Source organism: Dermatophagoides farinae, chromosome 3 (genome assembly GCF_024713945.1).
Source record: "Dermatophagoides farinae isolate YC_2012a chromosome 3, ASM2471394v1, whole genome shotgun sequence".
NCBI classification, from domain to species: Eukaryota; Metazoa; Arthropoda; class Arachnida; order Sarcoptiformes; family Pyroglyphidae; genus Dermatophagoides; species Dermatophagoides farinae.
Window position 1 is genome coordinate 6,473,036 of NC_134679.1, and position 17,116 is coordinate 6,490,151.

The window sequence follows — 17,116 nt, forward strand, 5'->3', positions numbered from 1 at the left end:
TGTAATGCAAATAATAATAATAATGGCCACCAAATTGATTCCAAAACAATCCGTTGTTTAAGTTATCCAAATTCATATTCATTACAATCACCAACAATGTTATCGATGAAAACAACAACGGCAACATCGTCAACATCACGAACATCATCGATACGATCACGTTCGATGCAATTTTTTCTTACAAATAATGGTGGTCATGGTGGTGGTGGTGGTGGTGAAAACAATAGCAAATCATTCCATTCAATCGTTGGCTGTTGTTGGTGTTGGTCGATCGATTGGCTTAAATTTGGTTTTAAATTATTATTATTATTCACCGTATTATTTTGGCTATTTTCAATAATAACATGGATGTCAATAATGCCTCGTACAATGCCAATAAGTTTAACAATCATTACATCAATGATGACAATAGGATTGATTATTTCATTAGTGATACAATCAGAATGGCCATATTCATTTGAATTTATGCCAAATTCGGCTGTTATTGTCGATAATAATAATGATGATGATGATACTAGCGATGACGATGATGATGATGATGATGATGATGGCAATAATATAGTCAGCGATACTGTAAATTCGATACGATCAAATTGTTTACGAACAAAACGTTTGAATAATAATAAAAATGGTTATTATAAAAATGTTGTCCAAAATGATGATGATGATAATGATAATGATATAACCATTATTAATGATAATAAAAGAATTTGTAATCATGAAGAATCATCCGATTCAGGCATTGGTCATAGTTCAATAGGTCATCAACAATCCAATCATCATTGTCAACACCAGCATCAACAACAACAACGAAAGCCACAGGAAATAACTGTGATACAGATTGATAATGATCATCAACATCATCGTCGTCATTGAATTTTGTATGAATGAATGAAAATACTTGCCAAAATAAAACAAAAAAAAATGGAATGGCCATTATTCAATTTTCCTATTGTCCACTATTGTGAATTATCGATGATCAAAAAAAAAAAAAAAAAAAACAAAAACAAAAACAAACAATGAACACACACACACACAAACATTCTATTATAGTAGAATAGTGTCAACCAACAATCAATCAATTTCTAATTTAATCATCATCATCATCTGGTTTGTTATTCTTGATTCATTTTCAACACACACACACACTTGATGTTTGTTTTCTCAACACATTCTATTCAATTCAATGCTTTTTTTTCGTTCCAAATTTTTTTTTCTATAAAATAAAATAAAATAAATATAAAAACGAATGAATACGAAAAATTCGCATTCAACAACAACAAAACCAAAAAAAAAAAAAATCCTTTCGATTGACCAATTAATTTGTATACAATAATTGTTCCATGTGTCTGAATAAATCGGTCATCATCATCATTATCATCAATTGGTGTGAAAATGGCTCAAATACGATATATGTGAATCTTGAATTTTTTTCTGTGTATGTGTGTGTGTGTGTGTGTGTTTGTTTTACGAATGATGATGATAATCATCATTCGAATGATGAATGTGAGTAATCCATGATTGTTTGATTTTCTTCTCTCTTTTTTTTGTCATTTGATTATATATGTGACTTATGGCTTGCAATGTGAATTTAATTACGAAAGAAAAAAAAATTCAAGTAATTTTATTATCATTGTATGTGTATAACAACAACAACAACAACAACGACAACCAAAATGACCAGAACGATACCAATGTGAAAACAAAAATAATGGTAAAGATCAAGACATCAAGTTTTTTTTGTTATTTTTTTTTTTTTGTTTGTTTGTTGAGAAAATCATGTGCATTATATTCGAAATTAAGATTAAATCAACAACAACAACGAAACAAGGTCACGAATTCATTTAGAGAGATTTTACATTTTTTGGTTTCTAATCTTTTTTTTCTGGTAATTTTTTTTTTATTTTTAGAAAATTGAATTCTTTTAATAATTTTAAATTTCATTTTTTTTACCTCACATTTCAAGCTTCCGTTGAGATAATTAATTTGTCTATCTATATACAATTTTTCGCTACTCCACCTTGCAATATTCGCACAAACACACACACACACACAGCTGGATGGCCGTAATGATGGTCAATTGATAATCGAACGTTTTTCGAAAATGTGATGGTTCCATTTCATTGATCATAACATTCATTCATTCATTCTCTTTTGGATTGATGAATGATTATGAAAGATGATCGTCGTTTTTTTTTTCTTGGACCACACCAAACCAATGTTCATTTATACCATTTTTTTTTTCTTTTTTTGGTTGTGAAGAAAAACCAAAAAAAAAAATCGTTTCATTTTTTTTCCATATCTAGAATTAGCACAATCACGAACCAACGAATAGAGTACAATCTCAATTCAATCAACCATATCATCATCATATTGACAATATAAATCGAATCGAATCGAATGAAATAATATACATGGGAGAATGAGAGAAAAAAAATTCATGAATATTTATGAATTTCTTTTCTCTGAAAAAAAATATCATCATCATCATCATCATCGTTGTTGTTGTTTGGAATCGACAAAAACGACAACCGAATGTACTTGATAATCATTGATTGATCAATCGGAAAAATTCATCTTAACCGATACAAATACAAGGATCCATTGATGATGACTTAATGATAGGATCGAAAATGACAAAAATATACATAATGGTTATTGTTGTTTTTGTTTGTTTGTTTGTTTTTTTGTCTGTCTGTTGTTGTTGTTGTCGTCGTCGTCGGAAAATAGACGAGAATGGAGCCAAAAACAAAAAAGAGATAAAGAACATGGAACAGATGGATATTTGGAAAAAAAAATCTAGATTATTGTTGAGTTAAAAAAAATTTCAATTTCAATTTTGTTTTTGTATCATTCATTTAGATATAAAATGAAAAAAAAGGTTAAACCTGAAAACCCTAAAAAACTTTCATTATTTTCATCATCGTTGATTGTTTTTCATTGAAAAAAAAAGATTTGATTTTTTTTCTCTCTCATCCATTTCGACATTATTAATCAATTAAATGTCAATATATAGTCTAATACATATGACTAACGATCCTGTAAATGATCAAAAAAAGATCAATCATCTGGTTGTTGTTGTTGGTTGTTCATCCTTATCAATTTTGTGATTGAATTCCAGCATCATTCCAATCGTAAAGAACGACAAGAGAATCAAAGATTTTAAGCATAAAATTACTCTGGTTCGAATTGAGAAATGATTTCCACAGCCATTTTCATCATCATTGAAATGGTAATTTTTTTCCCACGAATAAAATATATATATTTTTTTTTCACTCAAAATTTTGTTCATTTGGTCATTTCGTTTTAGATCACAGAATACAGACATTTGTCGTTGTTTTTCGTCTTTGTCTGTCTACCACCATTTCAATTTAACGAAAAAGAAAAAAAAAACATTCCAAATATTATTAATGAATTATTATTACGGTTAAAAGTGGATTTTTTCTGGATGGCCAAATTTTTTTTTTCTTCTTCTTTACCCATTGATGATTCGTGTGTGTGTGTGTGTGTGTTTATATGTGTGTAACGATGCGTTGCGGGAAAAAAAATCCTGAACGAACGAACAAACGAAAAAAAACGGTTATTATTATTACCGATCATCATCAAGATCAAAAACGAAATGAATCTGTGTGTGTGTGTGTGTGTGTGTGTGTGTGTGTGTGTGTGTGTGTGTGTGTGTGTGATTGACTGATTTATAAACTTGGCAATTATAAAAAAAATGTTGTTGTTTTTTTTTTTGGTCCACCAAAGATCAACTGACTGGTACAATCTTATAATGATAATGACGATGACGATGTTCATAATACCGAATGGCCCCGAATCGAATAATCGATTTATGATGATGATGATGATGAAGAAAAAGCTAAAAAAAACAATTGAAATTGAAATCCATGACAACAACAACAACAACAAAGACAAACAGAAAGAAAAAAAAATTCATTTAATTTTTTTTTTGCCGAAATTTACTACTCAAAATATGGTTCGAAAATCATTTTTTTTTTTCGTTTTTGTTTTTGGCCTTGTTTTGAATGACCATTTTTTTTTGTTTTTGTTTTCTTCGTTATAAATATCATCATCATCATCATCGTTCATGTTTCATGTCAATTTTCGGCTTTTTTTTTGGCTCATAATCCATTTTCTTTGTTTTCGTTGGTTGGTCGGTCGGTCGGTCGGTCGGTTTTTGTGTGAAAAATTGACATTCGTTCGGTAGCTTTTTATTTTTTTGTTTTCTTGCCGATGGTGAATGGTCCATTTCATTGATTGTAAAGCAAAAAAAAAAACAACAAGAAGAAGACACACACTATTTTTCGTCTATTTATTTTTATTTATATGGATCAAATGTTATTTTTTTTTCCGAAAGAAAAACAAACGAAATGAAATGAGAAAAAGAAAATCGAAATTCTTTCTCACAATTTTTTTTTTTTTTTGATTTCTGATTTCTGATTTGAGTAAAGTCGATTTTATTTTTCTGGTCAAGTAGCTCAATAACACTGACTGACTGACTGACTGGCTGACCGAATAATGATAAATCACACACATGTATTCATTCATGATTTATTATAATGTGCACACACAGATGAGTGTTTGAAATTCATTTTTTTTGTTGTTTCAACAATGAAATGATGATCTATTCATTTCAATGATTCAAATTCAAATTGATTGTGATCTGAAGAGATGAAAAAAAGAGAGAAAAAGATTTTTGTTACCTAGAGAAAGAGAGAGAGAGAGAGACGACAAACAATTCGAATGTTCAACGTGAAAACGTTTGAACATTCACTTTCGAATCATTAAATAACTAGCCAACAATCGAAATCGACTATTATCGAACATTTTTTTTTTGTATCCTCTCCAAAACTGATTAATCGTCATCGTGTTTATTATCGATCATCATTAATGGAAATTGATCTAAATAATTGAAATTCTGATGAATTAATGAAATATACGACGACAACAACAACAACAAAAAATGTCTACAAATAAACAACAGCGACAATAATAACGACGACGACGACGATCATCATTATCGTCGGATCTAGCTGATCATCATCAGGTTGTTGTTGCGAAAAATCGACATCGACAATCATTTTTATTATATTGACCGGTGTAGATTGGGCATAATGATAATTATTATTATCAATGAAAAAAAGAAAAGAAAAATCATTCTCTCCGTATTTTAATTCCAATTTTAGCTGCAAAAATAATCCACTGGAAATAATAATAATTTTTTTCTTCAGTTAATGGTTATGTTTTTTTTGTTGTTGTTGGTTTTCTGGTTTTTTTTTTCTTTCTTGAATGATTTGTTTTTTTTTCTGATGATGATGTTGATGATGATGATTTTGTATTTGAAAAACATCCGGATGATAATTTTATGATTTTCTCTTACCTTCTGGACAATTCACCATTGATGATGACGATGATGATGATGATGATTTTATAATTTTCATTTCGACAAAAAAATCGACGACTCTTTTTTTTGTGTTACTTTCAATTTTTTTTTTCATTCGTTCGTTTGTTTAACTAATGATCATGATGATGATGATGACGGTGATGATAAAATTGACTTTGTCTCGATATAGACGACTAACCAGCCGTTAATGTCGTTTTTGTTTGGTCACAATAGTCGAATGAATTGATTTTCTGTTCAACACACAACAAACAAACATTCGATTATTTGATTCAACAGATTGTTTTAAATGTGATTTTTTTTCGTTTGTTTGTTTGTTTTTTACAACATCAAAAATGAATCATTTGAATTTTTCAGAATTTTTTCTATTTTTAATAACATCATTATTTTTGTTGTTTATTATTTTTGATGATGATTATTCTGTTGAATCTACTGCAACAACCATAACAACAACAACAACGACGACGACGTCGTCGACGATAAAATCGAAAAATAATTCAAAATTATTCAATCAAAATGCCAGTATTTCTGTTTTACATGATTATCATCCATTTAGAAATTTATTATTGCCATCATCAACAATAACAAAACGATTTGATCAACCACAACATCAACAATCGAATAATGATCCTGATCGATTGATGAAAATGTTAATGGATCATAAACAAGAAATCGATACTCAATATGATTATAAATCGAATCAGAATTTATATAAACCAATTGCTAGCCGTTGGAGTAATCATGATGATGGTATCACTAGCGATCAAATTGGATCGATAAATTTTGTTCCAAATCAAAATGTTTATTCATTATTTATGCCAGATATAACAACACCAATCATGTCATCATCATCATCATCATCATCAGCTATTCATCATGATGAAGACATACTACAAATGTCAGGAACAAATGAAAAATCAAAAGTATCATCATCATCATCAATGAGAATGACAACCGGTAATCATTATGTGCCATCATCACCAACATCATCATCGTCATCATCATATCATTCTCAACAATATTCAAAACAATCAAAACAAAAACAGAAGCAGCAGCAGCAACAACAACAACAACAATCACCATTAGGAATTATATTGGGCCATCCAATGACCAATGGTTTTGATGGTCATTTATATATTCCTATCTATTAGTAAGTTTTTATTTTTGAATTTCAATTAATGAAAATAATTTTTTTTTTCACTCCCTACCAGTCCAAAATCATGGATTGTTCATCCATCAGCAATTCAACAACAACAACAACAAGCAATTCGATCAATACCGATGCAATATTCATCATCAAATTCATATCATTCATATCATTATCCATCATCATCATCATCGCCATCACAATCGAAACCACATTTCAGAATGAATAATCCAACAATATATCCAACATCGCATTCATCTGCTGCTTTTGAATCATTTGTTGGACAAACATTTACATTACCCAATACGGCCTCATCATCATCACCAAAAACAAATATAATGGATCATCGTCATGATCCATCATCAATGTCTTTTGTTCTTCAACAATTAGATCAAACATTAATGCAACAACAACAGCAGCAACAGATGAATGTGGAAAATAATTCCAAATCGTCATCGAAAAAAGGTTTAAATAATTTATGGAAAGCATTGGGTAAACTTACATCCAATTTATCACCATCATCATCGGAAAATACACGATCATCCAAAGCAATGATTGCCGATGGATCTGAACAAATACAACCATATCATCCTTATCCATTGAAACATATTGGCGGCCCATATTATGTTGGACCACCTATTCTTGGTATTCATGATCCCGATGTTGAACTTAAATTTGGTAAGCGAACATAGAAAAATTTATTTTTATAGATTAAATTTTAATCGAAATTTTCTTATTCAAAGCGATGGAAACATCAAATAATCATCTGGATCGAAGTGGAAAAAATCTGGCTACTAACGAATTTATGGGTGATTTTTTGATGAATGCTGCTCATCACAATGTAATGGTCAATGATGATCATGATGATGATAATCCTTACTATTATGGAATACAACATGATGAAAATGAACCTATCATGATTGTTGATCAAAATCATCATCATCATCATCATTATCAATCAGCACCTGTTCCTACAACAACATCAACAATAACAACAACCGAATCAATTGATAAATCAAATCAAACTGTAAACAATTCAATATCTAATCAAAATTCAATGAGAAAAAACCCATTGAAAACTACTACTATAAAACCAAATTATAATTATCATAAAAAATCGACAATAAATCCAACAATAGTATCAACTGAATCACCATCATCATGGAAAGCGATTATATCAACAACAACAACAACAACTCCAAAACCTTTGATAACATCGACGACAACCAAAACAATAATAAATATTGATTCCTCATTATCAAATCATCATCATTATACGACGATAATGGATAAAAATAATGCATCATCGAATATTTTTGGCCCACAATCAGAATGGATACCAACATCGGCAGCGGCAGCAGCAGCACGTAAACAAAATTCATTAAAAACATCAAATGTATTCAAATTTCCAATTAGTTTTTGAATTTTAATTTTTATTCAAATTCATTAATGCTATCATGTTTTTTTTTTGATTTCGAAAACAAAACATATTTGTGTAGATATTAATTAGAAAAAAAAATTTTCAATAAATGAATAAATTAATCGAAAAAATGAATGAAAAAAGAAATGAATGATCCAATTGATTTTTTGTTTGTTTGTCGATAGCAAATCGATTAAATTGAATGAAGAATTTTTTCATATTAAAAATCAGCATCTGTAACAAATATCTGATCTTCAGGCCGTGACATGACACCACTTTTTTGATATTCGGCAACACGTTTTTCGAAAAAATTTGATTTACCTTCCAATGAAATTTGTTCCATAAATTCAAATGGATTGGCCGTTTTATAATGTTTTTCACAATTCAATTCTACCAATAAACGATCTGCACAATATTCAATATAATCGGACATTAATTTTGAATTCATGCCAATCAATGAAACTGGTAATGCATCGGTCAAGAATTCCTGTTCAATCGATACAGCATCGATAATAATATCAACAATTCGTTGTGGTGATGGACGATTACGAATATGGTGAAACAATAAGCATGCAAAATCACAATGTAATCCTTCATCACGTGAAATCAATTCATTCGAAAATGTAAGACCAGGCATGAGGCCACGTTTTTTAAGCCAAAAAATTGCGGCAAATGAACCAGAAAAAAAGATTCCTTCAACGGCTGCAAATGCAATCAAACGTTCAGCGAATGTAACTGAATCATCCTGGGTCCAACGTATAGCCCATTTAGCTTTTTTTTCTACACAAGGTAAATTACGTATGGCATTGAATAGAAAATCTTGTTCACTACGATCCGATACATATGTATTGATCAATAATGAATACATTTCTGAATGAACATTTTCAATGGCAATTTGAAAGCCATAAAAACAACGTGCTTCTGGTATTTGTACATCACGAATAAAACGTTCGGCCAGATTTTCATTGACAATACCATCGCTTGCAGCAAAAAATGCCAATACATGTGTAATGAAATGTTTTTCATTTGCATTCAATTGATTCCAATGGGCAATATCACGACTTAGATCCACTTCTTCAACTGTCCAGAATGATGCTTCAGCTTTTTTATACATGATCCAAATGTCATGATATTGAATTGGAAACAAAACAAAACGATTTGGATTTTCACGCAATAATGGTTCATCATCATCATCATCATCAAAATTCGAATTTTGATCAGATTTCGATTCGTTATCAACGGCATTAGAAATGACTAGTTTCTTTGAAAATTCATCATCATCATTCAATTTAAATCCATTTTCAGTATTGGCATTGGTGGCCGTCGAAGAAGAAGTTTCACAATTTAAAACTGGAGGCATTTTGGAATTTATTCGGAAAATTATTTTTTTTGTTCTCAATAACAAAGCCAATTCGAATTGAAAAATTCGTTTAAAGTTGAAGGAGAGTGAGAGTGAAAATCAAAAAAAAAAGAAGAAAATGAGTAAATGAAAGTGATTCACGTTGAACGATTTATATACTCGTTTTGTATACACACACATTGGTTTTAACCGCCAAAAAAATTTTAGGCGGTAAAATATATTTCATAGTTGATCATCATCATCATTCAATTCAATAGTTTAGATTTTGAGCGGTTAACTATAGTGAAACAGAAAAAATTCTAGCGCCAAAATTATTGTTGGATAAACAACTGAAAAACCGATGATTATACAATGTTTGCCATTGGCAATATATATGTATGAAAAATATAAAACGTAGCCAATGTTTTTTATACATGACGAGTTATGATAATGTTGCCTTTTATGTTACACACACACACACACTGGTTGCATGTGTCGACATCTATTGAATTTTTTTTTCATTTTATTTCGATTCGAATTTTTTATTTAGGTTTTTTTTTTATTTTTTTTTGTTATCGTTTTGTTGATCATCGAAAAAAAATCCACATTGTTTACAGTGGTGTTATTTTATTTTTATTTTTATTTTTTTTTGTGTATGGACAAAAAATCCAAGATCGATAATAATCTATTTTAGTGTGAAATGAAAAGTTATTTGGCAAAAAAATTTTTTCGTTATTGCTAGATTTCCTTGATGAAAATTTGAAATCTATTTCCTGATCAATGATCCATTATCCATTATTATTATCAAAAATAGTGAACACATGGTATGTCTTGTTACCATTTTAATAATCATCATCATCATCAGCATTTTTTTTTGAGACAATTATCTCTCTAATGAATGAGGTTAGTTGGTGGTAACAAACAGAAAAAAAATTGGCTTTTATTTTGTTTTTCTTGTTTTGTTTTGTTTTTAGAATTGTAAAATGTACAAATCCGGTTCCATCACCACCATCACCATCACCATCAACAACAATAAACAATAAACAACTCACATATCGCGAAATAAAGGTAAATCTAATCGATCAATAGAAAAAAAAAATATTTGGACACTTGGAAGATGAACATATATCATTTGGCTGATTATAGCTTTTTTTTAATTTGCTTTTTTGTGAAATTATTTCCAGGACATTCCGATCCAATCCAACAACAACTCTATAAACACCGGATAGTACACAAATACAGCCAACAACAAAAAAAAATTGTGTATCTCTTTATGGTGGCCACATTTCAGTTTTTTTTTTGTACATTTAATGTGCTTCGTGGCGTCTGCTCATCATCATCATCATCATCGGCCACCACCACCATCACCACCACTACCATCATCATCATCATCATCATCATACTCAAATCATCAAACAAGTAAATAAAAAAAAAGCTACTGTGTCTGCCTGTTTGTCTGTGTATGTATGTGTATGTGTGGATTGGAAAAACAAGAAACGACGGCGACGACGACGACGATACACGTCAACAAATTCTGGATTTTTTTTTTTAAATAATCATTTCATTACATTTCTTCCCCGCTTTTTTTCAATTAATTAATTTTTTTTTTCGTTTTTCTTTTGAATGTTAAGAATTTCGAATTTTTTTTTCTTCTCTGCCAAAAATTCCAGCAAATCAAATCAACGGTATGTTTTCTCAGTATGAATCATTTTTGTTTTATTAATTTCAAATTTTTGTTTTTTAAATATTGCAGAATCAAATTAAAAACAAACAAACAAACAAAAAAAATTCCACAACTGCTGCTGTAGTGTGTGAATTCTGATTCTGATTCCACCACACACCATTATCATTCGATACAGAAAAACAAGTGCAAAAATACATAGTATTAACGATCAAATAATCATAATAATCATAAAGACCAAACAAAACAAAAAAAACAATCAAAGAAATTTACAGCAAAAAAATGGCAATTAAACGTCGTACCGGTTCGGTGAAATCACCACCAATATTATCACATGAATTTTTCATACAAAATCATGCTGACATTATATCCTGTCTGGCAATGATTATTGTTGTTTCATTATTATTTCAAGCCACATCACCATATGCTGCCTATTTTGTTGCATTACAACATAATACAACCGAAGGTATCAATTTTTTTTTGCCAATATCTACCAATTTCATTTCAAATCATCATCATTTTTTTTTCTTTTGTCAGCATTAGGCAATCCAATGGCATTATATTCGAGTGGACCAAAAGATTTATGTGTTATATTCTTTTATTTTTTAATCAGTATCGTTATACACGCCGTTGTACAGGAATATATTATCGATGTATGTGTTTGATATTTTATTAAGATTTGTCCTAACTAGTTGTTCATTTTTTTTGTTTTGTATAGAAAATCAATCGAAAACTTCATCTTTCTAAAACAAAACATTCAAAATTTAATGAAAGTGGTCAATTGCTTGTATTCTTTTTACTATCAATCGTATGGGCCGGTGAAATATTACGTCGTGAAGGTTTTCTATTACCATTACAAAGACTTTGGCAAGATTATCCTGAACGACATGTCGAAATGCCATATATTAATAAATATTATTTTATCGTACAAATTGCCTATTGGTTACATGCATTTCCTGAGCTTTATTTTCAAAAAGTTAAACGTGATGAACTGGTTCATCGTGCTAGTTATTCATTGTTGTATCTGTTTTTATTTATTGCAGCCTATTATTTGAAGTAATGTATCATATATATTGATTGATTGATTTACCATTCATCTAAAATTGATTTTTTTTTCTTCATTCTACTACTAGTTTCACACGAATTGCATTATGCCTGTCATTGATTCATTATCTATCCGAATCATTTTTTCATCTATCACGGCTTTTATATTTTTCTAACAAGACTAAAATCTCTGGCTATATGTATGTGGTCATGGGTGGTCATTTTTGATTGATTTTTTAATTTGAATTTTGTTTTTCTTTTCATTTTTAATTTTCAGTTTCAACATTTGGAATGTCATATTCGTATTGGTACGTTTCTTATCCATCAGTGTTTCAGTGTTAACATTCTGGTATGGTTTTGCCGCCACATCATCACCATCTGTTGATTTTGCAACAGGAAATTTTAATACACCATTGATTCGGTAACACCATTGATTTTGATTTTATGAAAAATTTTTAATTTTTTTTTCTTTGAATTTCGTAGTTTGTTTTGTTTGACCACCATTGGTTTTCTTCAAGCATGGATGATGTTGAATTTCATTACATTCCATTTGCAACGTTTACGTGAACGTGCAGCTGAAATTGCACGACGAAAAAAAAATGTTCATCGTCCACAAAAAATGCTTGATGCCGATATTAATGATCTGCCCGAAGTTGATCAACAACAATCAACAGTTCAAACAAATCAAATTGCTTCATCGGTTACCGCCACCACCACCACAGCTAATGCTGCCGTATCCGCTAATTCTTCGAAACAACTTCATTCACCAAAATCTACGGGAAAACTAAAGGTTAAATAAAGGATTCATATATAATCATGAGAACATGATGAATGATCATTATCCAAATTATAACCAAAAAAAAAAAAAAAAAAAAAAACGTAAACGTTAAAACCAAAAAAAAAAACAACAAACAATGGACCACAAAAAAAATCTGAAATCCTTTCGATCAACAACTACATATATGATACTCTTCCCACCTGTATCCATCAATCAATTAATCAATCATTCAATACCAAACATATAAAGATCATTTGGCCGGATTTCGATTTCATAAAAAATAAACCATTCCCCAATATAATCCCCATTTCTTTTTTTTTTTTGCTATTTACCCACCTATTTTTTTCTCTGCATCATATTTTATCAATCAATCGATGATTTTGTTGAAATTTTTTTTTTAAAAATAATTATTGCAAACAAACAAAAAAATATATATTGAAATTAAATTGAAAAAAAATGTTATTTTTCGAAAAAAAAAGAATTTCACATCAAATTTCGATTTCATCGATGACAAATTTAATTATCTTCGATTTGTTTTACCGTAGATTATCATCAATTCTCAACATTCATGGCATAATGTTGTACCGTTTAATTTGTTTGGTTATACAAAATGTCATGAGTTGTTTAGTGTTTCAAATTTCTAGATTTTTTTTTTTTTTTTTGGTTTCATCACATCAATTTGTCGACTATATATAAACGATGGATTTTGGTTCATTTTCAAATCATCATTTTGTACAACCATCAAACCATTTTAGTTGTTTGTTGTAATCATCGAAACAAAATGAAATTTTCACTTTGTCTTTTCATTATTGTTTCTGGTAAGTTATTCAACAACAATTTTTTTGTTTTGTTTTGTTTACAATTTAAATATAGACAATTGAAATTATTTTAAATTGAAATTTTTAATGATTAGCATTGATGGAATTTGTTTTGAGTGCACCGAATCCACTTTTAATAAGACAATCTTTGCTTGATCCAGCCACTGCAATGGCAGCATTTACACCGACTATTAATTCTGCTCAATCATTTCCGACATCTTTATTTTCACTTTATAAAAATGGATTATTTGGATTAAATTTTCCATTAATTTCATTAATTACAGCTGGAACAGCAGCAGCACCGGTTTTTTCATTGCCACCACCGCTACCACTAACAACAACAACAACAACAACAGCAGCAGAAGCAACAACATTGCCGGTTGATCCAACTCTATTACCAGAAGCTTTATCAGCGGTTGGTTCATTGATTGAATCATTGACTGGAAATATATCACCAGTTGATCCATCAACTACAGCTACATCACCAGCTGCTGATCAATCAACACCAGGTGAATTACCGGATTTCAATTTTTTGCAGATTCTCAACAATTTGTTGCAACTTTATAAAACTTTTCAGAATTATTTTTAGAAATATTATATGGAAAATAATTTTTGACACAATTTGAAATTTGACAAAAAAAAATAATATGCCAAATAAAATGGAAAAATTGATTTAATCGAAATGGTTTAAAAACAAATGAAAATGTGGAGAAAAAATTCACATGAATAAATAAATAAATATGACAATATTCATTCATCTTTTTCATATGCATATTTCCATATATGACTTAAACAGACTGACGAATGAAATCTATAGAACAACATCATTGGTAATGTTGTATGTGATAAAATCATGGTGAAAAATTCACCAAAATATTCATGTGTTGCATGATATTCTTCAACGATTTTCAATTCCAATGTATTCAATATCCAAAGTGTTACATTTAATATTAACATTAATGTGACTAATTCACGACCAGGTTTACGAAAACGTATACGTATATCATTGGAACAACGACGTATTTTATCCACAATAAATGGTGATTGTATGAGAACCTGTATGATGGTAAGCATATCGATACCAATCAATGCTAGATTATTACATTCCAATGAATTATTTATCATCAAACTAGCAATAGCTGAACAAGTATAGTGGATGAAATAGAATGGCAACGGTATCATATTAGTATATCATCCATCATCATAAATGAATTATTTCGATGTTCACTATTGACAACATCCAATTGGCCATGCATTTGATAATAAGCTATTGGTATAATAACGAAACATGATAATGTTAATAGAAGAATCTGCAATGTATAGATGACAACACCAAAATGTCTGGACACATCTTTATGTATTGTTGAAAAGAATATGATCACCGTAATCAATATGATCAATAGGATGGCTAAACCAATAAAAAGACCTTTATTGCTTGCATGACAATCAACAGTTAATAATAAACTTGATCGTCTACCATCATTATCATCACCATTATTAGTATTATTATCATCTTCAATTTCTTCATTTTCATCTGTCTTAAAAATACGATATTTATGTAATAAATGTTTTTCATATGATTCAGTAAACAATGAACGATCTTTTACTTTGCCTTTGATTAGAACGAAAACAAAAATGAGAAGAATGTTTACAAAAAAAAAAAAAAAAAATGAAAATCAATTACATGTGTAAAACATACCAATATTTGACCATATCATATACCAGATTGAAGCCAATATAATATTATATTCAATAGTGAATGGATAAAGATATGGTAATGCACGTAATGATTCATTACTAATAATTGCTTTTCTTGAACAATTTTCTTCGAATAAAATATGATTTTTAAGGCCATGAAATTCACCATTAATTATTGAATCATCAGCATCATCATCAATAATTATAATGGAATGATTTTGATAATTTGTTTGATTTAATTTTCTATCAACATAATCAGCAATAGCATCATCGATGATTGTATCAAACCAGAATGAAATACTTGTGCCAATCAAATGCATCAATGCAAATCGGGCTAGATTTTTATTACGATTTATAATGATCTATATATAATGGAATTTAGAGAAAGAAAGAAAAAAAAACAAAAAACAAAACTAGACATGATTTTCTAATCGAAAATGAATACATGCATACTTATTTACATTTGAATATTTGAATACAAAATAAAGTTGATAGAATGAAAATATTAATCTCATTGATTCCATTAATAATAATGAAATACATTGACATTCGATATCATGATTGATGAAAAAATATGTTTGTTTTACCAGATCGATACCGATATGTGTAATACTACCGAAACAAAATACTAAACAAAACAGAACAGAAAAAAAAATTCGAATGTATACAGAACATGTGTATGATCCCATTTTGTTATTATTTTTTTTTTTTTTTTACAAAAAAAAATCAATATTTTCAAACTTACCAATCATACCAATTTTTAGATAAAAATCATTTGCATGTCTACCACGAAAATAACGATATGCAATCATTGTATCATCTGATTTTTTGTTGTCATCATTTACTGGTCGTATCTCATCATTGGAATTTACACCATTTTCATTGAATTGTTCATCATCATCATCATCAAGATGATTATTTGAATTGGCTTTATCATAATAATCAAAAATAACAGCTGTTGTTAATGATAGTGTATCATATGCAGGAACCTGATCATCATTATTATCATCGTCATCATCTTCATTGATTTGGACATTATTATTGCCATTTGAAATGATTGCAATATCAGTAGCAGCAGCAGCAGCATTCGATATTTGATTTGTTGATTGTCTTCTACGTTGCTGTCTTCGTTCATTTTCAATACGTTGTAATGCCCAATGGCGAAATTTTATTATATCATAATGGAAAAAACAAATTACAATTGCGCTGATAATTGAAATAATTATGACAAATATATCACGTATTTGATTATTTGGTTTGGATATATTGAAAAATGTACACATTGCACCAATGATTATCAACAATATGGCATATACAATTGACATGAATTGTATTGTACGTTCATTTACTTGTTTTTGTAAATTTTCTTTCGTTTCATCATCATCATCATCGTCATTATTATTGAATTGAATTGTTCGTCGATTAATAAACGATGATGATGATGTGGCTGGATTTAAACGCCATAAATTCAATGTATTTAAATTATCAAGACCAACAAATGCTGCTCCGGTTGACATTTGATTATTACGTTGAACATTTTGTAATAATTGTGGAATATTGGACAATTGTCGTGATAATCGTCGTACTTTGGTGGATAATTTTTGCATGGCTATTTTTTTTTCCTACACTGAAAATCAATGATCAGAACAGAATGACAATAAACAGCCAATCCAGTCAATAAATGCAGATTGATTGACGGCAAAAAAATTTTTGTTAAAAATAAACATCTCTGGTGAGATATATAAAAAAAATCATAAATCCCGTAAATTAAATTTTCAGCACACACA

At 29.4% G+C, this 17,116-nt stretch overlaps 5 protein-coding genes across 5 annotated transcripts; 3 read left to right on the plus strand and 2 right to left on the minus strand.

Annotated features, from left to right (window-relative positions):
- The first annotated feature begins 5,599 nt into the window (after nucleotides 1–5,599).
- LOC124494842 (uncharacterized) lies at nucleotides 5,600–8,118 on the plus strand. Its single transcript, XM_047058112.2, has 3 exons — nucleotides 5,600–6,554; nucleotides 6,616–7,229; nucleotides 7,295–8,118. The coding sequence occupies exons 1-3, from the start codon at nucleotides 5,740–5,742 to the stop codon at nucleotides 7,972–7,974; spliced, it is 2,109 nt and encodes a 702-aa protein (XP_046914068.2). The 5' UTR covers nucleotides 5,600–5,739; the 3' UTR covers nucleotides 7,975–8,118.
- On the minus strand, nucleotides 7,967–9,670 carry RnrS (ribonucleoside-diphosphate reductase subunit M2). The gene has a single exon (XM_047058611.2). It carries the CDS (start codon nucleotides 9,329–9,331, stop codon nucleotides 8,192–8,194), a length of 1,140 nt encoding a protein of 379 aa, XP_046914567.1. The 5' UTR covers nucleotides 9,332–9,670; the 3' UTR covers nucleotides 7,967–8,191.
- A 1,077-nt stretch (nucleotides 9,671–10,747) lies between these two features.
- TRAM (translocating chain-associated membrane protein 1) lies at nucleotides 10,748–13,165 on the plus strand. Its single transcript, XM_047058559.2, has 7 exons — nucleotides 10,748–10,995; nucleotides 11,064–11,457; nucleotides 11,529–11,644; nucleotides 11,710–12,047; nucleotides 12,125–12,235; nucleotides 12,313–12,456; nucleotides 12,519–13,165. The coding sequence occupies exons 2-7, from the start codon at nucleotides 11,274–11,276 to the stop codon at nucleotides 12,832–12,834; spliced, it is 1,209 nt and encodes a 402-aa protein (XP_046914515.1). The 5' UTR covers nucleotides 10,748–10,995; nucleotides 11,064–11,273; the 3' UTR covers nucleotides 12,835–13,165.
- A 359-nt stretch (nucleotides 13,166–13,524) lies between these two features.
- Nucleotides 13,525–14,308, plus strand: LOC124494515 (uncharacterized). The gene is made up of 2 exons (XM_047057693.2): nucleotides 13,525–13,631; nucleotides 13,727–14,308. The coding sequence occupies exons 1-2, from the start codon at nucleotides 13,595–13,597 to the stop codon at nucleotides 14,218–14,220; spliced, it is 531 nt and encodes a 176-aa protein (XP_046913649.2). The 5' UTR covers nucleotides 13,525–13,594; the 3' UTR covers nucleotides 14,221–14,308.
- On the minus strand, nucleotides 14,290–17,116 carry LOC124495283 (proton channel OtopLc). The gene is given in 5 exon segments (XM_047058631.2): nucleotides 14,290–14,812; nucleotides 14,815–15,243; nucleotides 15,331–15,691; nucleotides 15,791–15,957; nucleotides 16,075–17,116. Coding segments are annotated over 5 exon segments (2,250 nt in total). The 5' UTR covers nucleotides 16,937–17,116; the 3' UTR covers nucleotides 14,290–14,381.